At 34.8% G+C, this 27,523-nt stretch overlaps 2 protein-coding genes across 3 annotated transcripts in view; one reads left to right on the forward strand and one right to left on the reverse strand.

The window, feature by feature from the left end:
- LOC129002526 (heparan sulfate 2-O-sulfotransferase pipe-like) overlaps positions 1 to 5,457 on the forward strand; it is a 62,106-nt gene extending 56,649 nt beyond the window's left edge. Inside the window, exons 8-9 of one of the 2 annotated variants that reach the window (XM_054430395.1) lie at positions 2,517 to 2,671; positions 4,133 to 5,457. In XM_054430395.1, the coding sequence (XP_054286370.1) occupies positions 2,517 to 2,671; positions 4,133 to 4,308 (331 nt within the window). In that variant the 3' untranslated portion in view covers positions 4,309 to 5,457. The remainder of the gene's footprint in view (positions 1 to 2,516; positions 2,672 to 4,132) is intronic. The other variant, XM_054430396.1, reaches the window with a different exon arrangement.
- Positions 5,458 to 9,512: 4,055 nt separating this feature from the next.
- LOC129002713 (glycogen-binding subunit 76A-like) lies at positions 9,513 to 26,637 on the reverse strand. The gene is made up of 4 exons (XM_054430722.1): positions 26,593 to 26,637; positions 13,962 to 15,099; positions 11,950 to 12,321; positions 9,513 to 10,521 (listed from the first exon to the last, which is right to left on the reverse strand). The coding sequence occupies exons 2-4, from the start codon at positions 15,080 to 15,082 to the stop codon at positions 10,284 to 10,286; spliced, it is 1,731 nt and encodes a 576-aa protein (XP_054286697.1). The 5' UTR covers positions 15,083 to 15,099; positions 26,593 to 26,637; the 3' UTR covers positions 9,513 to 10,283.
- Between the last annotated feature and the right edge of the window lie 886 nt (positions 26,638 to 27,523).

The following is a 27,523-nucleotide window of genomic DNA, read 5'->3' on the forward strand; positions in this document are numbered from 1 at the left end:
TCTCATATTGCATGTGACATGCACAGTAGACTCAGGGCCGATTCACCAAATAGGCACATGCCTAGGGTGTAAGACAAATGGCTTTTTTGGGGGGCACCAAAAGCTTTGATAATAAAAAAATTGGAGGTGGTATTTGCTTGCAATCGCTGTAAACTTCTGATAATCCCTCATGTAGACATCATGATCAGACCCACGATTGCGGCAAAATGTTAATTATTTCGCGTGGATGTTTTTGTCATGAATTTTGCAGAATTTTGTCGCAATTGCGGAAAATTCTGACTATTTCCTGCGGTTGTGTAGACATAATTATCGACTGCCATGATCACAGCAATATATCTTACTAATATTATAAATCTGAAAGTTTGTGAGTTTGTGTGTATGTTTGTGTGTATGTTTGTGTGTGTGTTTGTGTGTGTGTTTGTTGCTCAATCACGCATAAACTACTGGACGGATTGGGCTGAAATTTGGCATGATGATAGCTCACATTCCCGATTAACATTAAAGCATATTCTTATCTCAAAGACCCTTTCGGGCTCCGCCCCAGTGGCTCTGTAGTTTCCCATGTTAATCTTATGATTTTTCATATTTAAAAGGAATTAATGAATCTTAACAGCTGTCTCAATTAAACAAGTTGGTTCTGTTCTATGATGTTCAACAGCATAAAAGTTACAAGGATTACCAACAGGGTGCAGCACTATTAATTTTTTTTTTTATTTATGACAACAGCTTATTTCCAACTAAAAGGTGAGTGAGCGTAGCGAACGAACTTCAACCTTGAGGCGAGTTAGCGTAGCGAACGAGCTAACCTGAAGGCATGTGAGCGCAGCGAACGAGCTCCAACCTAAAGGTGAGTGAGCGTAGCGAACGAACTTCAACCAGGACGTGAATGAGCCATGCAAATACTTATGAAGCTAAACGGGGCGAAGCCCGCGGGTACAGCTAGTATGAACATATACCGCGGTCGTGAGGAGATTATCATCGTCTATCGCAATGAGGCTAAATTCTGATCTTGTCCCGCGGCTGTGTGGACATAATCATCGTCTTGCGCGATTAGGGTAAAATTCTGACTATCCCTCGGGGCCGTGAACACATCATCATTATATGATTATATTGTCTCCCCTGGCCATGTGGACATTGTAATCGTCACCCGACATTGCGGCAAAATGGTAATCATCTCCCACAGTCGTGTGGAGACCAGCTTCGTTTTAGACGAAAGTTACGGTAAAAATTCTGATTTGCCTCCTGGAGTCGTAAAGACATTGTTATCATATCCCGCGGTCGTGAAGACATTGTAATTATCTCCCGGGGTAGTAAAGACATTGTTATCATCTTCTGCGGTCGTGTAGACATCGTAATTGTCTCCCGCGGATGTGAAGACATCGTAATCGTCTTGCGCGATCGCGGAATGATTCTGATCATCCATCGCAGCAATTTAGATATTGTAATTGTCTCCTGCGGTCGTGCAAACTTCGTAATCGCCTCCCACAGTGGTGAAGACATTGTAATCAACTCGTCGTCTCCCATGATTACGCCAAAATGGTAATCATCTCCCACAGTCGTGTGGAGACCAGCTTCGTTTTACACGAAAGTCACGGTAAAAATTCTGATTTGCCTCCTGGAGTCGTAAAGACATTGTTATCATATCCCGCGGTCGTGAAGACATTGTAATTATCTCCTGGGGTAGTAAAGACATTGTTATCATCTTCTGCGGTTGTGTAGACATCGTAATTGTCTCCCGCGGATGTGAAGACATCATAATCGTCTTGCGCGATCGCGGAATGATTCTGATCATCCATCGCAGCAATTTGGATATTGTAATTGTCTCCTGCGGTCGTGAAAACTTCGTAATCGCCTCCCACAGTCGTGAAGACATTGTAATCAACTCGTCGTCTCCCATGATTACGCCAAAATGGTAATCATATCCCTCGGTCCGTCGGTCGTATGGAAATCCTCATCGTCCTCTGCGATCGCGGCAAAATTCTGACTGTTTCCCATGGTTGTGTGGACATAATCATCATCTTTTGTGATCGTGGCAATATTCTGATCATCCCTTGTGGCTGTATGTAGAAATATTATTGTGTGTCTGCTGTGGTCAGGGATACATCAGTGTTATCATGTAGGATGAACATTCAATGTTGAGTATAACCAGCACTTGAGTTATGGGAACTAAATACCTAGTTTTAAATACCTACAAAAAGTAATTCTCCCAGAAAAAGGTCCTAAAACCCCCGTTCTTATGCCTCAAAACCAACCTAGTAGTCAGAAAGCTTGCTAGTTTGATCTTAAGAAAAGTCTGAAGATTTTTGATTCTGTTTTTAACTGAACCAATTTTTCTTGGTTATTGGGCCATTAATGAATAATTGAAACAGCTGATTTTAGTCAGTAAAGCTGAACGGGTCTTCTCACATTTTTCTCTGCATATATTCAGCCTTAAATATGCACCCAAGTGTCCGTCACTGCTTTATAGATTTAATTGATTGATTTTAGCCTTCATTTAATACCTGCCATTTTTCCAGGCCCTTCAACACTGACGGAGCCCTGCAGAGAGCCAAGCGAGCCGTGGAGAGACATTACGCTGTGGTCGGAGTGCTTGAAGACCTCAACTCAACATTCACTGTCCTGGAACACTACATTCCGAGGTTTTTTGCAGGCGCTAAACAAGTCTATACAGGTAATGTAAACATTACTAAAACATTTACATACCTTAGCCTAGTAGTTGGTTATAGTGTTTATACATACTTATCAGTAAGTTGCCGGTACGATCTTGAGAGATTTCAGTAGCTTTTTGATAGGTCGAAACGTAGACCCGTGTCTTTGATCATGGCTTTTAATAAATCGTCATGGCTAAAAAACAGCTGATCTTAGTCAGTAACAAACTGCTCTAGTATCTCATTCACTCATCACTCACCCTCAGTGTTGGATTAAGGTACTTGGGTTGTGGCTCTAGGCCTAGTTAACCTGAGCAGCCCCGAAGGGGGGACTTATCCCCGGATCTTGGCAAAATTGTGAAAATTTCCTGTGATCACAGGGACGTCGTCATTGTCAGTTGTGTAGTCGTAAATTTGAATTGGTGCAGTGCAGGAACGCTTACCATCCGTCGCAGAAAAATAAGGGTTGGTTACCAATATACATATATGTATATATGTATAGGTACATTGAAAAAAAAACAAGCACATTTTTTTCTCTATTACATCACTGGGCATCGTCCCTTAATTGCCATCATGGCGGCTCCTTTTTTATTGCGACCTCCTTCACTATCGTTTTCCCCTTAAAATAGACAACCTGATGGTGTGTTGGAGCTGTATTATTCCAATGCAGTTTAAATCCCTTGTAAAATGACATGTAAAGAAGGAGTGTTTAGAGAATCGTAACCAAAAAGTTCTTTTCTTCACTCAATGTTCAGTGGGAGTTATCCCCAAACTGTACGATTAACAAGTGATTAAGCCTCAGACACAGACTAATTTTTTCCTCTCCAGAAATCTGCAGTGAATCTGAAGGCTGCTATGCTCAAGTAGCTAGAAAAACTATGTATGGCTTGAAATAGTTTACCAACTGTGATGTGCAAACTTTAGTTTACACATAAAGCAAAAGAATTCTAAGTTTCAAACTTATGGAGAATTCAGTCATCATGCAACATCAATAATAGCCCATTGTCACCTACAGGACTGAGGTACTAAATAATTATGAAGTTTGTCTCAGGAAAAATGAAAAATGTCTCAGGACAAAAAACTTCTATTGTGCCAAACGATAAAACCATAGACAAAAAGAATTAAATATAGACCAGCAATGCAGTTAGCAATGTTCTGGCGTCCACCGCTAGGAGTGCCGTGTAGTTAGGGCACACACCACTGCATTGTCTGCTGGTTGCAGATGTTGAGGAGCCGAAGACAGCAGCGAATTAAACACCAAAGTACGCTCTAGCGGCATATAGCGGGGCCTTCCTTTGACAGTTTTATATTCATTCTATATGTCTATGATAAAACTAATCTCTTAAGGAATAACATATGGTGTTAAGTAAGTATAGAATACTGCCAGCTTAACAGATGTGTATATGATTGTTCAGTGTCGTGATTTTTCTATCATATTCCATTTCCAGTTCTTGTGCCTTATTAATTCTGAACCTTATTTTCAGAAGAGCTCGACAGCTTTAGGAAGATCAACAGAAACACCTTCAAACCTCCGGTGAGTGAAGAAGTAAAGGACATGGTCAGAAGGAACTTTACACGAGAGATAGATTTTTATCTGTTTTGCCGTCAACGTCTACACAGACAACTTTTGGCCTTGCGCCTACCTAACACAGGAACATGAGGCGACCTGCGCCTGCCTCACCTGCAAACTCAATGCGTACCAGCCTACGCTTGTATATTTGTCTCACCAGGCAATTCTGTGATATGTGGTAGAGAATTTTGAAAAGTTGGAATTTGAGACCTTTTTGGGTATTCCGATGTCTTCAAAATTAGACGGGGAAATATTAAGATTGTCAAACAATCAGAGAAATCAATTTCTTTAGGTCCAAGAGACATCCATGATGCAAATTGTACTAAAATTGTTTATATAACTAAAAAATGCTGATTGTGTACATTCTTCTAGTTTGTATGGTTCAATGAAACACATTGCTGTTACAGTATCAAGAATACTTTCCTTTCCAGCTTAAGGATGGTGAGCTTATCTGTCACAAGTGTGTTTTCTTTGGCAACATAGAACTTTTTATTCTTTGCTAAAAAGTTGTATTTTCTACAGTTTGATGCATAACTAAAGTTATTTAGGTTTTGTAATTGGGAAAGACTATTAGCTTCTATTGTATTCTTGAATAACAAAACTCAATAACCCAATGGCAAATTTGCTCAGTCTCCAGGATTGCTGTGACAGGGGTACATATTCCCCCTATGGTTTATTCCTGTCATCACCTGAACATAAACTATACATCACATTTTTCTAATATTTCTGTGGTAATGGTAATAAAAACATCAAGTGAACAAGACTGTTTCAACCCTACGAATGATGTGTTTTCTTTTGATAACTGAAAAGGACATAAACATCAAGGATGAAAAAATATTCCTACCATTTAGTGAAAAATGTTATTTAACTTTGAGAACCAAAGAATATTCAAGGTATATAATACCAAATACAGCAATTCCTTTTAACTGGTTACATAGTATGTGTTTAAATTTATTTGGAATAATGTAACTGTTTGGTAATGATCACAAAATATATTTCTGGATATATGATCTCATTTTAAGCCCTTAAAAAATACATAAACTTCTGTATATTAAAGTCATTAATGATCAATTCTCCGTTGAACAACACTCTTTACATTTTATGGATATTTATTATTTATCAAGACATCTTTTTTTATTTGTTCCAACCCCATACACAATTGAAGGTTTTGATAAGTTATCTTGTAAAATATAATCTTAAGTCATAAATTGTCTACAATACTTGTAGAATTCCTTGTAAATATATAATAAATATTTTTTGTACACAATTTATTTTTATTTTTTAATCTTGTCCCCCCAATAGATTGATTTAACTTTGTTTAAAATAACTTGTGTTTTTTATCGTTTCCCCTAGCGCCAGAGGCAACAGCTGCTAAAAATTATGGTCCAAAAGTAATTTGCAACTTTTGAGTTTTTCCCCATAAAATAGCATAGTTACTGACACCCCTACAGCTTACCCATGATAAGGGTTGTTGGCAAGCTAATTAGGAAAAAGTATATGTCAGATTGCTGATACAGTTTTTTTTACTCTGAATAGAAAAATAACTAAAACAAAATAAGAGTTTGTTTCCTGCTAGACCAATTTATAGCCTTGCAGATTTCAAAAATAATTTAAAGGTTTTAACAAGTTATCAAAAGTTGCAAAATAGCAAAGTCCAACAAACTCCTTAACATTGAACAGTATTTAAAGTTAAAAATATTTCTATTTGTAACAATATTCTCTGAAAAGGAAGGAAGTGAGAAATATGAAAAACTTTTAATTAGGCAGATTCCTTTATTGAAAACATTTCAGTTCTTAATAATCAGGTACATTTAGGAAATCTATCAATATAGTATTCGATAACAAAATATTCAGTTTTATAATTTACATCATATATGGTTTAATTTACTTACACCTTATCAAACAGTCTCTCTAGATGCTACAAACATATAGTTTAACAGATTTATACAATGATTCTTTTGAACATCAATGTTAAGAGAAGAAAGAGATTCTAATGTAGCCTAAAACCTAACGTTATAATCAAATCAAATAAGAAATGTAAACTAATTAAACATGATTTGAAAAATCGTCATAACAAATTAAATACATAAAAAGATTACAGTAAATATGAAACATATCCTAAAATCATGAAAGCTGCCAGTGTCCAGTTGTAGAGTTCAGTATGATGTAACTATAATTATTATGTAAGTACTCTATAAGTTCTAAAACATTTGCTACTGCAAGTTTATTTTGATATATTAAATATAGTCGTGTCACAATATGTTTAATCTATGGTTCAAGAGAAAGGCTAAATGGTTATAAAATGTGATTGCTAAAATTTGGAACAAAGATTTACATTTGCATAATATAATCTAGATTAAGTACTGTAGTGGTTGAGGTGAATTGGTTTTGCAATAATATCTAGCAACAAAGAGAGTAAATTGTAAATAATTGTGATGGCAAAAAACTACAACAAATACATTTATTATAGTACTACAACAAATTTACATGTATAGTCCATAATGTACTATTTTGAAATATATTTATTCAAGTTTATTGAAGGCTCTCAAATTGGCTTTCTCTAACTTAACTCTAAATAAAAACTTAAAATGAAATCAAGTAGTATTATTCGTCTATAAAAATATACATATAGTTATATACACTCGTATTTAAAGTTTTGTTTAACATTTATTATTACAGACATTTTTCTGGTAGAGAAAAACATGCAGCATTTAAGGCTACATATGGCACCATAGAAACATCACATATACCAGTAAAATATACAATTACAATGCCTGTGTAAAATTTGTACATAAAGCACCAAATATTAAAGTCTATTATTATACATAAAATTTACACTAATCTAAAAAGAATAAAATTATAAACACAACAAAAATAGTATATAAAATATGTGATTCTTACTAATACTTAACTTACTAACATTGATAAAGATATACAGGGTGGCTGGTGATCAGTGTTACAAAAATATTTTTGGTGTAAGTACAAAGCATGCATCACCACACTTCATTTACTTTGAACAGTAAGATGTTCAAAGTCTAAAAATTAGCCTCCCAATGAATTATTTAACTTTTTTTCTAAAATAACCATGTTTTTCAACACAATACAGCAATTTCTTAAATACCTGCTAACGGATTTGAGTAGATGTCATTTTCGTGTTCTAAATTAAATTTTGAATTAGAATAATTGGAAATGTTGGAGGATCAATAATAAAAACCCCATTGTAAATATTTCCAAAGATTAAAATTAAGGTATATTATAAAAATATAAAATAATATTTGTCTATTGCATTTTTCAACACTCTGTATACAAGAAGGTAGCAAAATATGTTAAAAACAGTGCCATTTAATTAGCTTTCCAACTAGGCTGAGGTCTGCTTATGTTCGCTTTAGTGGCCTGAAGACTCTAAATCACGGTGTTTTTAACATTTTAAACACACAATAGTAGGCATGTAGTCAGCAAAAACCGTAAAAACAGTAAAAAATTTCCCTGTGTTTTCTAGTATTCAAAGCACTGAAACAAACAAAAGCAGGATATAAACCTAAATAGAGTAGCATGTGGTTGGAAAGCTTATAAAATGGCGCAGTTTGAATATATTTTGATACAGAGTGTAGAGAAATGCAATAGACAAATGGTTTTTTTAAACCTTTATCATAGTACAATGGGGTTTTACTAATAGCCTCCATCATTTTCAATCATTCTTATTCAAAATGTAATGTAGAAAACGAAAATGACATCATGTACTCAAATCCGTTTGGTGGTTATTGAGAAATGCTGTATTGTGTTGAAAATCATGGTTTCTTTTAGTAAAAAGTAAAATAATTCATTGGGAAGCTAATTTTTAGACTTGGAACCTCTTATCACACTTCATTTACTTTGTACTTACACAAAAAAGTTTGTAAATTTGATGACCAGCCACCCGCTATTGTTATTTGAACACAAAGAATTATAAAGAAGATAAAATTAAAATGATTCAAGATAAATAGTAAAATCCGCTTTAAACTTTGGTTCTAATATTGACTTTTGGAAACTGAAGTACATTCTATCAGTAGTCAAATAAAGATCTAAATACATTTGGCAACATTGTACAGTAAAAATTCTCATTGGACCATTTTCACCTAATCTTCTGTAACTTGCAATCAAAATTTCACTAGAAGTTTTTATGAAAATAATGAGTTATCTGGAAGTGTTATTAGTTGTAAAATACAACTTTATTTTTTGCATTATGGATTTTGTTGTATTTACCAACGATTTAATTTTTGTCTCTCTTGACCGATTTTTACGATATCAATAACTGTTCATCAACCCAACTGAGGAAATAGAATACTATGTCCTATCAAGTCAATGTCTGCTATATTGTATTTAAATTACTGTATCTTCTTATGTTCAATATTCAGACACGGTCTTGCAATGGCATGGATGATAATCGGTTTAAAGTTAAATACAAACAGTGGCAAAGGTTGGCGACCCTGATAAACTCAATGACTAGAGATAGTTACTCTCAATTACCACTTATCTAAGGACAGTTTCAACTGGATTAACCACCATCTGACCTACAAACCCGCAAAATATTTTGCAACAGGATTTGCACTCATAAACATGTTATTTTTAGTTGTCAAGCGAAAAATGACTTGTTCCTCGGGTTTGACCCATTGTAATGTATAAAAAACTGTATATGTTTTGCAAGTGAATTGTCAAAAGGGAAAGTTGAAATTCTAAGCTAAATATTTTTTGTAACCATTTAGGGTAAAAAAACATTGCTCTTTCTTTATGTTCACCAAGACAATAGTCTATTAAGGTAAATTTTACTGTTACTAAGGAGCATACAAAAACATGGAATCGCAAGTGTATGTATGTATTTTATCATGGTGGAAGGAAAAAACATAGGTGTGCTATTCCCACAAATTCTGACGTCACTCGGATTGCAAACAAAAGATCATCTGATCATCATGATGAAGATCATCATGATTTATATCATTAGTTTTTTTTTTAACAGATATCCTTCCATTTAGGTATAAAATACCATGGTGGAAGGAAAAACATAGGTGTGCTATTCCCACAAATTCTGACGTCACTCGGATTGCAAACAAAATATCACCTGATTGTAACTGTCAAATTAGTATATGTTTTTGTTTTGATTTGATTGTTATTGTTTTTATTATTATAAAAACAATAACAATCAAATAAAAACAAATACATACTAATTTGACAGTTACAATCAGGTGATATTTTGTTTGCAATCCGAGTGACGTCAGAATTTGTGGGAATAGCACACCTATGTTTTTCCTTCCACCATGGTATTTTATACCTAAATGGAAGGATATCTGTTAAAAAAAAACTAATGATATAAATCATGTAAATAAATAATGCAAAGTTATTCAACAAAAAAAATGTACATTGATTATTAAATTGCTATAAATAGTAGAGACTTTCATAAAGCTACTGAGCTCATGTTCTTCTTTCTAATAGCTAGTTATTTGTTGTGTAATGGTATGGGAAAACAAAAGATCCAAATTTGTATGGAAACAATTTCAAAAATAAAACCAATATTGTTAAAAAATCTTGAAGGCCTTACATGCTATGACTTAGTTTCTACTCTTAGTCTTAAAGGCAGGATCCCATCAATGGAACTTGTTCATTTACATTGTTATGTCTACTTCTGATACCCTAGAGTGATCTATGAGTGAAAGTGAGTTTATAGAATTTTAATGAAATGGAAATTTAGATGAGTGAGGTTTTCCTCCTTGCTGTAATGAGTGAGATCACATAAAGGGATAGAGTAAGTTTTACAGAAAGTTGTACACCCTATCATCACTCTGACATTTTCTGAGGGTTAGGGGGATACTTGACACAGCCCACAGAACGATACCAATAGTTTTAATTGCATGACTGTCTCTTATTAGCCATGTACTGCATAGTGTAAGTGGAATTGAGAACTGTATAAAGAAGTCTTCTCTCTAAAGAATGCATACATAATTTAACTATTGAGAAAACATGTGTATAACTGTTATTTTGTGTAACTTTAAGGAAAACCTCACCAGCCTTTCTGTGTATTTAAATTTTCAAATTTAGAGGAAGGAGGCCCAAGTTTCGACAGGACTTGGGGGTATCTCTGGATGGGCGATGGGAACAGGCTGCTGTAAGCATTCAAAAACGTAGTTGAGTCCACCGTTGCTGTCCCAAAACTGAGTGCCGGCTGTGTGGTAGCGGACAGCAAACTCCATCTTCTGTCCAACACTCAGCGTGTGTGCGTAAAGAACAAAACTAAACTTGTCGGAGAAACCATCACAGGATTTGGGAATGTACCTGAGAAAATATACAGAGATCTAAACATTAATACCAAAGAGGTGTTTTAGTTCACAACAGTAGGTAACAAAAATTATTCATGGTATAATTAACCATACGATAAAAAAGATATAAAAAATCTTGTGGTTGAAACAACAACAAAAATATACAGGGTGACCGTTAAGTCTTAGGACGACTTTATAACTTTTAAACGACAAACGATATCACAATCACATTTGGTATACCGTTACTGGAAATTGTAAGCTACTTTTCTGTGTACATGGTGGTCGGATATCACCTTTGGGGGACGGCCCGTCGGGGGTCATAAGAAAATCTTAAATGACAGCCTATGTTGAGTTGTACATCATTTTAAAGGTCTACTTCAACTGAAAACAATGCCGCAAACCGCACTTCAAAAGGTTGATCCTGCGCAAAATGGCAGATGTTCAAAGATTTTCAAAATTAGCCAATTTCTTTAAATTAAAACACTTTTTTAAATCTTTAAACAACTGTCATTTTTTAACGGATGGTCCTTTTGAAGTACGGTTTGCGGCATTCTTCTTTGCTTAAAATTCCCTTTAAAATGATCCCCATAACTTCACATTCAGTGATCCAAATAACTCTTCAGGGCGACGGCCCACAAGGAGTCGGAAGTAAATCTTGAATGGAAGCATAGGTCAATATGCACATCAAATTAAAAGTATTTATTATTAGAATACAATGCCGCAAACCGTACTTCAAAAGGACCATCCGTTAAAAAATGACAGTTGTTTAAAGATTTAAAAAAGTGTTTTAATTTAAAGAAATTGGCTAATTTTGAAAATCTTTGAACATCTGCCATTTTGCGCAGGATCAACCTTTTGAAGTGCGGTTTGCGGCATTGTTTTCAGTTGAAGTAGACCTTTAAAATGATGTACAACTCAACATAGGCTGTCATTACGCACCTAAGTGGCGTCCCCATCTTAATGATTGATAAATGATAATTGATAATTAAAGATTTTCTTCTGACCCCCGACGGGCCGTCCCCCAAAGGTGATATCCGACCAGCATGTACACAGAAAAGTAGCTTACAATTTCCAGTAACGGTATACCAAATGTGGTTGTGATATCGTTTGTCGTTTAAAAGTTATAAAGTCGTCCTAAGACTTAATGGTCACCCTGTATAACAAAGTTTATAATTTCAAAAAACGGAAAAGGTATATCTTGTGCACTCTTCTTTTTGCTAAACCGTTTTTTACCAGGGGAATAAAGCAGCAAGCTCCTTTAAGCAAAAAACATGTCATTATGATTTATCTGAATGTTTAAAGTAAAACAGTTTCTGATAAATTTATCAACACAAACTATTACAAATGGTCCTCAGGTATTTCCCAACCGAACAATAATTCTAGCAAATTCCTTTCTCTAAATCCACACATCGACACATCATCATATTCTCTTTCATTCACTCACCTGGCCTGCAGGTCAGCATAGTTCTTCCAGCTGTTGATGGAATAGCGGATGTAAACACTCTTGTGGAAATCGATGTTCCGCACCCTGACAACTCCTGTGATGGCGAACAGGTTCATGTCACTTACTGCTGCACTCTCTAGGCAAACGTTATTGGCCATCACTCGGTCCATGAAATTGGGAGAGAGAAACGGTTGAGGGAACAATGGCACCAGAACCTTCTGGGTCTGAGGAGTCATCACACTGGAAGTGGCTTGTGAAGATGGAACATCGTCAGGTAGGTGCAAGTCTGAATAGGCTGAACTGGGCACCGTAGGTACCTCGTCTTGGAAGGTTTTGGTATCCGTCAAGTCCAATCCCAGCACGTCTGCGAACCTTGAATGGATTCATATTGTTACTTTTTGGAAATAAACAAATGATTTTTCCTACAGTTACCCGACAAAGTGGGCTTTCTTGCACTGATTATAGTACAGAAAGCTGCTAACTGCTGCATTTACTTTGTTTTTGCCGCACACTTTTTACTTTGCCGCAAATTTTTTTTTTTTTTTTGTAACCACACACCAGTATTCCAACCAAACAACACAAAACAGCGTGCTTTAATTATGCACGTAATCCGTGTACGCTAAGAAATAGGTAGGCAACACTTAAAGATACTACAACTACGATCAGCTGGTCCAGTGTTTCCCCATTTCTTCAATGTTTGGATTTAACCTAGCCTAAAAACGTGTTGTACGGTGTTTGAAAGACAAATTATTTATATGATTTATAGTAACTGTAGGAAAAATATAATGTGTAACACGAGTGCAAAATGCCTTTGCTGCACTCGAGAAACTTTCCACAGTCGCCTACGGCTCGAGCGTAATTCATTTCTTTGCGTCGTGTGCAGCAAAGTGCACTCCTCACTTCACCCACAAGTTTCTTCACCCAAAAATCTTGCTCCCTGATGTATATCTTCAAAGCTTTACATTAAAGACAGATATGCAACACTTTACTGACCAATTGGTCAAAATCAATGAAAAACTACACATAACAAGAGATAAATTCTTTGAAACTCTTTATCACTCTTAAGTGCTTTGAATCACTTTACTCTCTGTTATGTATTTATTAGTTTTCTTTATTTCAATCATACTTAAATTATTCCAAACAAGTCAATAAAAATTCATTAACCAATGTTTATGTTTACAGTTTATTATTATTAAGGTTTAAATTAGAATTAAATTCAATATATTAAAAATTATCAAATTCTATTATATCACATTGTATATCAAAGAATATTTCATTATAAAGATTGGCAACACTGTTAATGCAAACAGTTTAACTAGCTCAAAAATAAGAGTTTGACAATTAATTTATTTGAAAACCACATCTGAGACATGTGACTGTGATGATTGAAAAGAAGCCAAAACATGAAGTAAAAGTGTAATTCAAGCCAAGAAAATAATTAAGTTATGAAATTTGTATTCAACTTCAAGAAGATTTAAACAAGATCAGTAAGTGATTCCTTTTATGTATTCAAAATTCACCAATACAAAATACCTAAATTAAAAACTATTTTCTTATCTCTATATTAGCCATTAAGCTAATTCATTTTTCAAACAATTATCAAAATTTCATGACACTCTCTGAGAGAAAAGTGGGCATATGGACAACATATAAAAATACTATAGGAAGGAAGAAATGCAAGAAAGAAAACCAAATTTAGTAGCAATCATTGTCAGTTGCAAAACGCATGCTGCAAAATATTTTTTAGTCAACTGGATTTAAAAAATTTTGTCTACTTTGAAAGTTGCAGGCTTAGTCTAGACCAGTTAAAGGATATTACAACTATTCCTACACCTATCGTTAATAATATGTTGTTGTTACGGATATTGAGAGGATAGTTTGACAACCGACTAAGTATAAAAGAAAGTCCTAGCAAAGCCTTCAAACCCCTCAAAGTCTACTAACTCCATTGTAATGAAATTTGCCTCTTCTTAAACTGATTTGAGGGAACAAAACTAAACACTGTCACGAACCTGACAATCTTCTTCCTCCCTGGAGTTCCAGGTGGCGTTTTTCCACTTTTCAAACTCGAACATCTTCGGAAGTTTTTCCTTTTTGTTTCAATGTCAAATTCTTCATCTTTTTCTGCAACCTCTTGGGATTGTGTAGGCGTTGATTCTCTTACTTCGATACTAGGACAAGTAGTCTGTGGGTCATCGCTAGTTTTTGAATCTGCTACCAAATTCTTTGCTTCTTCAGTACATTCAGAATCTTTTGAAATCTCCCTTTTTAAAACTTGAAGGAGATCAGAAAGAGAAACACTATCTTCTGTCTCAGGTAAATATCCGTTAGGCTTCTGATGGGAAAATTCAATGTGTGAATCTTTGTGTTTATCGGGTTCCTTATCTGCACTATGGTTTATACTACTGCTAATTCTTTGGTCTTCTATCTGGGGAACTATTGACTCTGTATTACTGGTAAAAGTAGACTTAGCCTGTTCTATATCACAAAACACACAGTTTCCTAATGTTTCTGAATCTGTTTTATCTGATGTGTTCCCAGCACAAACTAAATGCGTTTCTAAGCTTACAGCACCATTACAAAGTTCTAAGACCGGTTCAGCTTCTTTTTTATCGATTTTGTCCACATCTTCCACATCAATCCAGGTGTTGTTGTTCTCGACAATATCACAGGTTTCTTTCTCGGCGATTGTTTCACTTGGTTGAATTTCTTCGCAAGATATGACATGGACTCTGGTGCATCCTAGGTCTGCATCTATGACATTTGTGTGTCCGTTTGTGAGAGGAACTGGTTTTTCAGTCTTAAGGTGGAGGATAGGGATTTTCTTCAGGAGTGCCGATGAAGATGGCTGAGGAAGCTCCTCGAAGGTGTCAAAGTACTCGGATCCTGACGATTCACTTCGCTGGAGAGGAAGACCATCTTTGTTTTGGGATGCGATGAAGATTGGCTCTGCAAGTTCTTCTTGGGGACTCGCCAGAGATGAGTCAATGTCGTAGTAGACCTCAGTGCTTGACTCTACCCAGCTGCCCCCGCCACCATCTCCAGCCCCGCCTAGGGAGCGCAGACGCCTCGTCAGGTGACGTGCAAAGTCTTCAGCGCGGCTCTTGAGCAGCCCGCCTCGCTCAGAGGTCATCTCCTCGCTCCAACAACCTGCGGCAGAAATTATATTTAAATTACAAAATATTCTTATATTAACTATGTCTTATGAGTTAGGTACGACACAATTAAAAGAAATTTACTAATATTTTTGTAAAGGCAATATTGACCATGTTTTGGATTATTGCACTGATATTATAGTTCTCGTATTGGATTTTAATAACATAACATAATAGTCAGTTTTAATTTTGATATTGATTTTTTGTTGTTGTTGTTGGTGTCAGAATCTATAGTTGTCAAACCCATCATGCATGACTCAGCTTAGTCAATAACTTGGAAATCAGGACGCCACATCACATAGCAAGTCTGGGATGTCAATTGAATCTGACGCGGTTGATGCTGTCCATGAGTTATGTTCAATTCAATATGATCAAACCAATGGCTACCGGTGCGATATTAGATAATGCAGTATTTTAATAGATCAACCATTTGATTCAAGTCCAATGGCATTATGAACTTGTCTAAGCAGGATTTCTGTATATCGATAGAAAGGTTTGATTCGAGGTTGTTAAAATATTGGATTAGATTCATTTTCAATGCTTCCGTAACGATCATTTTTCATTTAGATACCCACCGTGATTGTTTATTGATTAACTCTGCGTTTATGAGGTGAAACCACTTTTGTTCTAAGATGTGATAAAATGCTTAAATATTTCAGATTTAAAATAGCGCTCGTTCGTCAGAAACACGTTTTGTAATCTCACACAATCTTAAACCAGCAAAACCGCAATTTCGGCCCTGGGTGCAAAATAGGTTCACTATTTAATTACGGTGTAATAGTATATTTCGTACCTAGGGCCGAAAATGAGGTTTTGCCGGCTCGAGATCGTTTTTAAGTTCGAGACGAAGTCGAGACCTGCAAAACCATTTCGGTCCGTGGTACGAACGCTGTTTACCACACTATACCCTATTACCACTATTCGCCTCTATAATGCACACTGATAGTCAACACAACTTTAAGGTTATGGGCATAAATCAGCAAAATAAAAATAAATAGTTGCTAGGCAACGGTGACACTAAAATAATTCTATTGCAATGCTATGGATACTGATTAATATGCATTCATGTTTTAGGTAAGTAAGCGGGCAGCTGATTTTGCAGCCCTAGGGATGTAAAAACCTGCTCGGTCCCCAAATAACGATGACAGCTGGCATGGCCAGCAAAACGTAACTTTCAGCCACCTATTAACGTATGTAAAACCGCTAAAAAAATCATAGTGTGGTGAAAAATATGAAATGATAATCTCCTAATAATTTTAAACATGTGACATACTTGTACTTCTTAAAACAAAAATATTCACTATCGTGTTATTATGATAATATTTTCGGCTAAACGTGATTAAAATGTATACACATACAAAGGCCTATAAGTTTCCTCAGAAAATTGCCAATCTAGGTCAACTGACTTTACCCTCGATTTAAGGTTAAGTTAAACAGTATACAGGTGTAATTCAAGTCAAGCTCAACTGGTTAACTAACAGAGGCTATAAATAGCATCAACAACCGGTTTAGGCTTCCTGAAGACGGAAGAATGCCACAGCTTCTAATCAGTAATCAATATCATGTTTTGGACGACGACGATCCGCGACCAGCGAGGAAAAATCTGGCCAGGCAATAGATGTAAGGTGCACATGAGCAATAATAAATGTTGCTAAATATTATAATGAAATATTGCGTATCAAATTTTATGTACGCGGATTCCGAAAAAGATCGAAAAAAAGGTGAATAAAGTACAGTAATTTTGAGTCGCTGGCTGAGTGGGTAGCACTGCGGGGAGGCAGCGATGTTGAGGCTTTGCGTCCTGGTGCTACTAGTAAAAATGTTATCAGTAGATTCAGGTTCAATCTTGTATTGTACCATAGACAATTGAGGGAATAAGTACTTACACCCTTTAATTATACCGGCTTACCCCTCACTTTGATATTTTCACGCTCAGACCAACAATCATTTAAGAGTCCAACTCCAAGTTTGTTTGACTGTGGCATCTATGATATGTAACAGAACATCTGTCCACGTCTAGAAATTTTCGTCTCCCCATCCTAAATATATTACAACATGGGTCCTCTGTATTGGGCGTTGACCTGCCATCGACCCCACACACGCACACGATCCTAAACATAACCTTGGGTTTAGTTGTCTTTTAAACGAGAAATTATGGGATTTAAATGTGTTAACGTACTAAATGATTACTCATTACAATGTTATCGTACACTTGACCTTTGTACCACTCTGTCAAATGAACTTTACTCTCGCCAATATTAGGTATACAGGCAGACCCATAAAATGTTCAAATTCGTCTTTAATTAATCTATATATTGTTCTCTTGTAATTTTTCGTTTTTAAATTGACTTATTTACGATTTACCATAAATAAAAAATATGTTAACTTAGTACTAATGCCATTTGGACTATTTTATGATAAAAAAAACCCTAGGAAAAATATATTATATATACAGTTATATATATAAATATATATATTTACATAGATCCATGTTGTATGTTTGTATAAAACCCTACTTTTATTTTCTTATAGAATGTACAGTGTCGGCTTTCCCCTGCGCAACCCCTAAACTATTAAATTTTGGACAAGAATACATCACACCAAGTAGGTAAGTTTTCTTGTAAGTGTTTTGCCTGATATCATTAAGCTTTCATGTATTTTAACACTTACGTAATGTCCTATGCAGGAGTGGACCAAATACTTTAATGTAAGCATATTTCGAGGTTGGATACCAAGAAATGGTATATTAAATTAAGCCAATATGACCTTAAAACATTGCTCTTTCTTGAGTTATGAGCGTAACAATAAATTGTCACAGTTGTATCTAGTTGAGTATTGAACGGTTACCGGTTATGAGACTTTTTCCACTCAGCATAATAAAACTGGTATTATGACACTCCTTAGTAGTGTGGAAAGTATTGCTTTGTAGATATTGTGGAACTAATTTATGGGTTTAGACATAATGACACTTTGATATTATGAAACTCCCCCGACTTGTACATCCAGATTCAAATTCAAAATTATATTAAGGTAAAACACCCTCAGAATCGGTTTTTGTTTTAACACAACTCTACTGACTGACTAAAAATCATTGAATATATAAGTTTAAGTCCTACTTTCCGCCACACTTTAATATCATCCTACAACATGATAAACAATTCGTCCTGATCAAATAAAACTTCTATAATCATTCTTTTGGCAAACATGCTTCTAAAAGTTAAAAGCGAATTCTCTTTGGTGATACAAATTAAGTATAAAAACTAAATTCTCAAAGTGCGGGACAGTTCACTGGATGCGGCGTAGAAATAGCTTGACACTGGTTTATAAATAGTAGCCATATCGCAATATGCACACAGGGAACACGGCGGGTCCTCGTGTTCGGGTGACTTCGGCAACCTTCGGCTTGCAACAATCGAACAGCTGTGAGCGACAACGCTCCAACCCGGCAAACTGGCGCCACACTGCAAACTTGCCTGAAGTCATTGCATTTGTATTGTTGTGTTGTGGCGCGTTGAAAGTTGCACTAGTAAAACATTATGGCGTATTTTTATCCAAATAACTAAGGGCTTTTAGACTTGTCATCCGTATTAATCAGTTAAGGACAATTATTACTTTATTTTAATGTATTTTCTGTCCTGGATTAATGCAGGCGTTCAGATAGTTTTGACGTTGACTTGCGTTTTTGTATTCTACCACATGATTTTATGCTAATCAATTTATAAAAAAAACTATTTTGTGTCCTTTGGTGCAATGATTACTAATTTCAATAATTTAAAGCTATTTAAATAATCAATAATCATAGAAAACTTACTTCTTTCCAGAATTTGCGATTGTTGCGGATTTGCAAAGGACAATAAAATGTAAGTTTTTACTGGTATATGAGTAGAACGTTATTATGTCAATTATTGACTCTATATAAGTTTTATTTGACAAAATAAATATAGTTTAGTAAAATAATAAATAATACATCAATAAAATAAAATAAACTATAAAATGTTGTTTCTCCTCATTAATTGAAGAGCATGGAAGGTCATACATCGTAACATTTACCCTTTAGAACCCGATAAAAATTTAATCAACATCAAAGCTCTGAAGCGCATATCAATAAAAGATTTTACCATAAGGTGGGACGCATACTTGGAGTAATTATAAAATCAATATAAATACAGAGGATGTGCCACCTCTCTCAAGCGTGAGCGGAAATAAAAATTGTCTACAGCTGATTCATTGCTTCTGTCAAAAGTTCAAGAAGGTTGGCTCTATAACCATAGGAAAAAGAAGTGCTATAACGGAAAGACACAATAAGTACTTTTATGTACGAAGGACGCAATCTACTATAAACGATTTTCGAATCTTCATTAGATTAACGTTTAAAATAGTATGCCATTTGAATTGCATACTAAAGATGATAATCGTATTACGAATACATGTGTATTGTTTGTCTAGATTGTCGAATAACAATTAACTCCAACATACATAAGTAAGTGATTCATAAACACAATTAGACTGGAGCTCTTTGAAAGATAACAAGGGCAAACAACAGTATTTGTCTTGCTATGATAAACGTATCTGAACATTCCCAGGCTATATTGGGAACAAATATTTCCAGGAAATGCAACTTAAATGTTTTGTGATGTTTTGCTTTCTTACGGCTATCATTAGCTATCGCCCAATCTAGAAACAAAATGCGAACTGTGTGGAACGGGTGAAAAAATATTGCTTAAGATACACAAATACTGACTGTCAGTAGATAAAATGATTATGTGAATGACTTTAAATAACCTATATTTTGATTCGCAATTTTAGTTCCAGCGGCTCAACAGTGCAATTAATAGGTTTTTTTTATTTACCTGCAATACCTCCAACCCCCCAATCACAAAATCATAAGTACCGTAGTTATGTTAGGGAAAATGACTTCAATATTTGAAACGATCACGTGAAACTGTAAAAAAATGAAAGTATTTTCTCAGTTGGCATCACTGGAACTAAGTTTCCAAGTCAGCTGGGAGTCTATTTATACAATTTACTCGCTGAGCTACAGAGAATTATGTGCGCTGGTGAGGACTTGGCAGCCTGGTTTGCGTACATTGCCACCTTGTTTTCCCTAAAACTATTTATGTAAGTCATTCATTGGTGTCAGGTTACCTAGAGGGCTCCGGGGTTTAGGCAATTAATAAAAAAAAAATGTTAACCGGTGGACAGCAATATGACCAATATGAATTTATGTTTCACAAGTGTTGACAGAATTGTTGGAATCGGTAAAAGGCTCGGGACTTACGTGCACATTGGTGATGCGGCAATTGTGTGAGTATTTATCCCGGTTGCGGGATATTTTTTTTTGGATTTTCAATCGTGATCTGGATATAAGCAAGCATGAGACTATTATTTTTGTCTAAGTCATATTTTCATGTTTCTATATTGATTAATGCCTTTGTGTTTTCTTTGATTCAATTAAAAACTGTTTCCCTTTCTGTCTCAATTTGATTTTATATTCATGAGTTTTAGAGTTATTCCACATTTAATATGCTCTCCCCTTATTTTTTTGTGTGGTGGAATGAAAATAGATCCATGTCTAGCTGATGGAAAAAAATAAATGCCGTCTATCGACAGTTTGGAAAAAAGCGAGAAAGGAATACTTTTTTTAGAATAGTGAGAGAAAATGTAATAATTTGTCAGAATATTGTGGGGAAAACAGGAATAACTTTCCAGAATGTAGAGTACAAAATGTGCACTTTTCAGAATAGAGAGGAGAAAGGGATACCTGTTATAAAGAGTTGTGGGAATCAAGAGTCGGTGTTCAAAATGGTAGAGAACAAGGATCACTTTATTTCAGAATTCAAAGAGGTAAGAGATAGGCATATACTCGTAGTTTCTAGAATAGTAAGGAGGAGGGTAAATTTTCCAGAAAAATGAGAGGGGAAGTGGGAAAGTTAATTTATAAAGATGAGGGTAAAACAGAACACTGGAGTGTTAGGGGAAAGGTACGTTTCCCAGAATGTGTGAGGGAGACACTTTTCAGAAAAGTGTCGGGTAAAAGGGACACTATTAAAAACTCGTGGAAAAGGGATTTTGTCCTGCAAAAAGTGGTGTGGGATTTTACGTTAGAGACACAGGGGTATTTGTGTGTGGGTGGTGTGGTGATGTTTGTCTGTCCGTCTGCTGTCCGCTGGACTCAGGCCAGATCTGTCATGTTTGCAACACCTCCTGGCCCAAACATTCTTGATCGATTGAAAGGCTTCGTGACATCACGTCCATCAACAAACTAACAATATGTTTACAAAGGAAGGACTTTAAAAACCACGGTATATTCAATAATGTGGCATTAAAAAGGGGTTACACTGAATAAGCTCACATAAGTACGCATTCGGTGTCTTCAGGGGAGTTCGGTCGCGTTTGGCAGTTCTCGGGAAGTATTTCGTCACGAAGGAAAAAAAATATCACAGTAGAACATGGAGAATGGTCTAATCACTTTTGACTCCCATCACCGATTTGTATTTCTAATATTGAATATTCACACGTTAGCAAATATTAAGGTCTAGTGAGGATTTTAATGCCTTTTATTATTTCCTTGTTTTTTTTTTTTAATACTCTCAATTAATAAATAAACCATAATTATATGTTGTGCAAACAGCTGTCATATTATATTAAAGAGTAGACACTCAGTATTTTATTTTAATCATTTATTCCAACCCCAACGGCAAGAACACCAATTTACAATGGGGATACATAATGACCATGTGGTAACAGCATGCATGTTATCAGAAAACTTAAATATAAACCTATGAAAACAATAACAATGGTAACATATGATGATAACAAACAGTAGGTCCATTCTTAAATCTATGCTACTGCGTATGTATTCTCTTTTACTCAATATGTCGCAATAAAAGATGGAATGAAATTGGAATTGGAATGCCGTTTAATCCGACTCAAAACAATTATATAATCAGGCATTTACTGGTGTTATCTCTAGGTAAGCTTATTGCAGTCGTAAAGGAGTTTTCAAGTACAAACATAACCTATACAAGTTCTTCGCAGTTGCGACATAAAGTTGCGTACATCTACCTAAGCTTGTAAATCAAGTTTTTTTCTTCTTTACTATTCAGTATTATTCCTTTGAAACTAATGTAGAAAAAATGTTACGTCGTTTTTAAACAGTGGTATAACCAGAATGTAAATATGTTTTAGTTTTACAATTTAATATTGATAATCAATGGTTTTACTAAACTCCCTGGTTTACTGTTTCAAATCAGCTGTATTTTGTTTATGAACAGCTTAAAAGAGTTTTTTCTATCAATAGTCTAAGATAGCATGTGAAAAGCAAATGTAAACTTTGAAGAGTTACAGTTGCAGAGAAGTAAAAATACAGGGTATAAAAAATGATACAATACTAACAAAGATGTGAGTTTTCTGATTGCTTAATTAGGCTAAACAGCTGTTCAGTTGAATAGTTGGAATAGATGAATAATAATGCATTGTGTTTTGTGCTTGGTTGCCCAGAGAATTTAAACCCCGTATTTGAATTTAAAGAAAATAATTATACCACATGGCGTGATAAAATAAATCTTTTTTTAAGTAAATAATACATGTCGTGTGTAACTATTTCAAGACCTAAACACGGGTACACTAGCTCGTCAATAATTAAAACAGTGTGAGTACAAAAGTGTATTATAATGAAGAAATACTTTATTACCTGGATGCAAAGGCGAAGATCACTGAAAACCCGCCCGTGTGGTGTTGGTGTTTAGGTCTGATATACCCTGATACAAATAAAAACTCAAATAATCGACAAAAATATGATTTGACCTATTCGAAAGTCAAATAGTTTGTACCCAATAAACTGTTTTTTGAGCGAAGATAAACCAACGAATTGCAATAAGTTTTCCTTTTTCTGATAAGAATGGACTTTTAACAATCATGGATGTTAAGCAACTGTCTTTGAGTTTTCACTTTTTGATGCGGGTTATAATACATTGAGTGGTTACTGTGTTCGCCTTTCTTACCGGATGCCTCTGGTTCGATCCTGAGAAAAGAATTTTTTTTGGTTCGAGGTCTGACCTAGATGACCTTGACTCTAGTGGACTAAAAACACATTATCCGGGCTGAAATAAGGTATCTAACTGTCCAACGTTCTTCTGCCATTTATATTCGGGTTAAAATACTCTTTAATTGTGTCCCCATCTCGTACAAGTTAAAGTCAAATGATATAAGTTATATTTTAAAATGGATATGGATGACCAATGAGTATGTGAATAATATTGCGTCATAGACTAACCAACACAAGAAGACTTCTCATCCCGATGTAAAATTTGAAGATTGTTTTTTTAATGTCTAGTTCATGTTAGTGACACTGGGTGCTAGTATCGATGAAATGTTAATTTCATTATTTTAGGGCTAATTTTATGATTTTTGCTTTAATGCTTGGTTATATAACCAGGGGACGAGTTATTGTCAATCATAACATCGTTTTATTTGGTTAAACGAGGTTTTATGTAACTGAAATAACAACAAAATTGTAAACAAAAACACGATCCTAAGATGCATCGGATGGAACTAACAATAACATTGTCTTTGGCTGATCCATAAGGATGACAAATCTACTAGGGAGTCTGTTTAATATATGGCTATGTCATGCCTTGTATAGCTTTCCAACCAATTTTGGCCCGTTGGTTGAAGACAGTTTACGCCTTCCTTAAAGACTCGAAAGTAGTGAAAGGTTAACAGATGAGTCTATTTTTTGTCAATAAACACTCGGGTTAATAACTGAAACGAGAACTACCAATACAATAATGTTATGAAGGCTGATCTCAAATAAAACAAAATTCAGTTCAAAAAGTATTACAGTACTTGACGAGTATCAGATAAAAATATAAGTGATAGGCTACATAATATAGGGCCTATCCCTTGGCAAAATTAATTTATTTCTTAATTCAATTGGTGCATTTTTGTATTTTCAACTAGTGTACTATTTTGTCTCTAATATTAATTATTTTATATAAAAAAGTGTAGTTTTCAACTGAACGATAAATATTTTTGATGGGTCTTTTTTGGGTTTCCTTAAATTTGAAACGGTTTATTGGCAATCCTCCTCAAACTCCATAAAGATACGTTTTTTCACAGACAATTTTTTTTTACTAAAATGTTTCTTGTGAAAGACGTTGTCATAAGTTTGTACCAGAGTTTTGTTGGTGGGGAAATACAGTCCTACAATCCGTTACCCATTAAGTTATAGCATAGATTAAAAAAATAGCGCATAAGAGAGGAAACTGTTTAAACAGCACTCTTCGAGCAGTACATATCTTCAAGGTAGCGCAAAATAATTAGCAAGGCAAGGTTAAACGCCTACTTAGGGTACTATTTTTATCACAACATACTCGACCCATTCATTGCTACTTACTCAAACTATTTTCCACTAAGACCGTAACTAGGAACTGAAAAAAATGAAAACGAGAATTTGTACAGTTAAATTAATAAATAATGAGTTTTGTAGTGTCATTGCTAAAATAGTCTGCTACAGCGAAGAAATGTGTATTTAGGATTGACGACCGATTCAAACAAGATTGAAACGTGAAAATAGTTTAAGAATAAGCTTTTTAGAAATAAAGATTTGTCTACAAGAAATTGAAAGTTAATTTTCAGCAATGATAATTTGTTCTAATATTAAGTAGTTTATAATTAAGTAGTTAATAATTAAGTGGAAAACTGTTAGGTATTTTAGCAACTCTTAGCGTTACTAGCAACTCTTTGGTAGTAAAAGAGAACTGTTTGTTTTAGTGTAGAGTATAGCTCTTTATTGTTTATAAACAAATGTTTAGTAGTATTAGCAGCTGGTTAGTAATTGTGAAAAACTGTTTAGTATTAGTACCACGATTAATTAATTATCAGTTAAATATTTGGTACATATCAACAACTCCTACTTCCTTGGCTATATATAACAAGTCGCGGATTTGGCTCCAGATTCAAAGCATTCCTGCTTTCATTGCTGTTTGGCCGCACTTCCGTTTTTCCCTCCAGAAATAAATTGCAAACTCTCTAGTAAACAAATTGAACTCGTCTATTTATAGAACTAATTCAAAGTGCAGCCTTATTAGAGTGTCTTCATATTTTACCCAAAAGGGATTGATGGCGTCAGAATTTCAATTTACAAAAATACATTTAAACCAACTGACACAAATACAAAAGTCAAAAACATACATACTATAGGTGATATATGAAGTTGATAAATGGGGTGGAAATGGTGATATAACAACGAAATGAAAATGTCACTGACAATTGGAAACATCTGTACAATAGGATACATAAATTGCTGTCATTAAACATACTCCCATTTTGATTAGCCTAATCATCCTTTTGTACGCCATTTGACTACTAAGTGCCAGACAGTTTTGTACCTTGACATCTTCCTTGTCTCTTGAGGGCAAGACTCTTTGAACTTTGACTTCAGTCTGGTCACTTCTCTTTTGCATGATTTCATGTTTTTGGTGAATATTCCTGCAATATTGAAGGTTATTTTAAACCCGGACTTAACATTAGGAGTTGGGAGCAATATGGACTTGAGGTTCAATAATTACTCCGATGACAGACTGCCAATTTATATATTTTCGTGTCCATTGTCAACGACGCAGCTTTTTGTCACGTGTATCCCGTGTTTTGCTTGAAATCTCTAATTGTCTAAGGTCTGAAAAACACCAATAATATACTTTTCGACGTGGTAAAAAACAATTATTTTACCGAACAGATTTCGCTGATGCTCTGCACTACATTTTCGACTATAGATAGGATATCGGTAGGGTAGACAACTGACATTCTATTCCCATGATGAAAATGCTGTAGCACGTTTTGATTAAACATTTATGTTGAATTCAGATTCAGGCACCGAAGAGTTTATAATTTCGCAAACTTTTTAGTCAAGCTAAAACGAAAAGAAAACTTATTTTAATAATATTATTATAGCAACGAATGAGTCATATAAGTTATCATAGTAACTTACCTTATCAAAAGTCAAGGGAGAAAATACAATTTTGACAGTAGCATAGGTCTACTTTGTAGGCCTAATAGGTTCATTTACATACCTTTTATTTGAATTACCTACAAAAAATGGCTACAGCTAGTTGGCTATATCAAATATGAGATGTCTACTTTACTATCTAACTAAAGTTGATGCTAATACAGTTTATTTATGACCGTTGACAAAAGCCATCTGGTGCATAATACCAATAAAAACATCACATTTTGGATCAAAACTTCCACTTAAGAACTATATAATATTACCAATTACAAAAAAAAAAATCAGTTGCAGTAAAACCATAGATGAATAATATATTAATTAACTATTACTTTTCAAATTTAAAACAAATTGTCACAAACAACTATTCCTTTCAAAGTTTCCAATTTATACCCTATAACTTTTCTCCATCCAGCATAACAAAATATTTATCAAAGGTTTTCATTGATAATTTTCAAACAACGTGTCAGTAATTGTACAAACCTGAAACGTAGAGAAGCGCACAGTCACAACACACAGACTACGAACACTACTAGTACTAGAGCACAAGGTTAAAGCAAGGACGTCAAGCAGACGACAGGGCGCATGCGCGAGCCGGCTGCGCGCCAACCAGCTCTCAAACAGCTGATCACATAACAATCAAACATCTGTTTACTGTCCATAATCAGCCCATTGTTGCGACCACGTGATACTCACTATCGCGTTTGTTTACATTACGATAGTTTCTGACTCATTGATGATGTGTAGAGATAGTTTTTAAGTCAGTACTGTACATTGTTGTTATTTTTACTTCCTTTTACTACACAATTAATTAATTAGTCTACTAAATTATTGACATTATAAGAGAATAGAGATTAGTAAAAAAACACAAATTTATGTCAACTAAATAATTTAACTTACTATTCAAACATCATACGAGTAAAAATATTATAATTTTTGTCATCTGCAAAAACAACCGTTTTTAAATACATCCATTGCGGTAAGAAGGTAGGCCTACTAATCCACAGGGCCGCCCCGAGGGTAATGACGCCCGGGGCGAGATTTAAATTTTCGCCCCTCCCAAAAAGAGGTATTTAGGGGGGTTTGCGTCAGTAGACCCAACATCCGATATATCGATATCAAACTTTTTGCAAGTATTTTTTACACACCTTTCACATACAGTATGGAGTTTGTTAAATATAGGAATGGGTCCATAGATGGTCAATGTAAACAATGTTAGTAATGTTATGCTGTTAGCATTTAAAATAACTATATTAATTACAAAATGTTGAAATTTTGTTTTAGTAGTTATTTAGATTTAGTAATCCGTGATATCTCCAGGTTTCTTCTGGATTTTTTTGACATTTTGATTTTTAATCCTGATTTTCCCATTAAATAACGGAAAATCTTTTTACAAAAACAGCCCGAACGATTT

Source organism: Macrosteles quadrilineatus, unplaced genomic scaffold (genome assembly GCF_028750875.1).
Source record: "Macrosteles quadrilineatus isolate MER2022 unplaced genomic scaffold, UCM_ALF_1.0 Scaffold_9__3_contigs__length_116548681, whole genome shotgun sequence".
Lineage (NCBI taxonomy): Eukaryota > Metazoa > Arthropoda > Insecta > Hemiptera > Cicadellidae > Macrosteles > Macrosteles quadrilineatus.

Bases quoted from the DNA above. Each gene is read 5' to 3' on its own strand.
- LOC129002713 (XM_054430722.1), bottom strand. From the start codon at position 15,082: ATGACCTCTGAGCGAGGCGGGCTGCTCAAGAGCCGCGCTGAAGACTTT. The intron at 12,322-13,961 runs GTTCGTGACAGT...AATCCATTCAAG, and splicing joins GGGAGGAAGAAGATTGTCAG to GTTCGCAGACGTGCTGGGAT. The intron at 10,522-11,949 runs GTGAGTGAATGA...ATATTTTCTCAG, and splicing joins TATGCTGACCTGCAGGCCAG to GTACATTCCCAAATCCTGTG.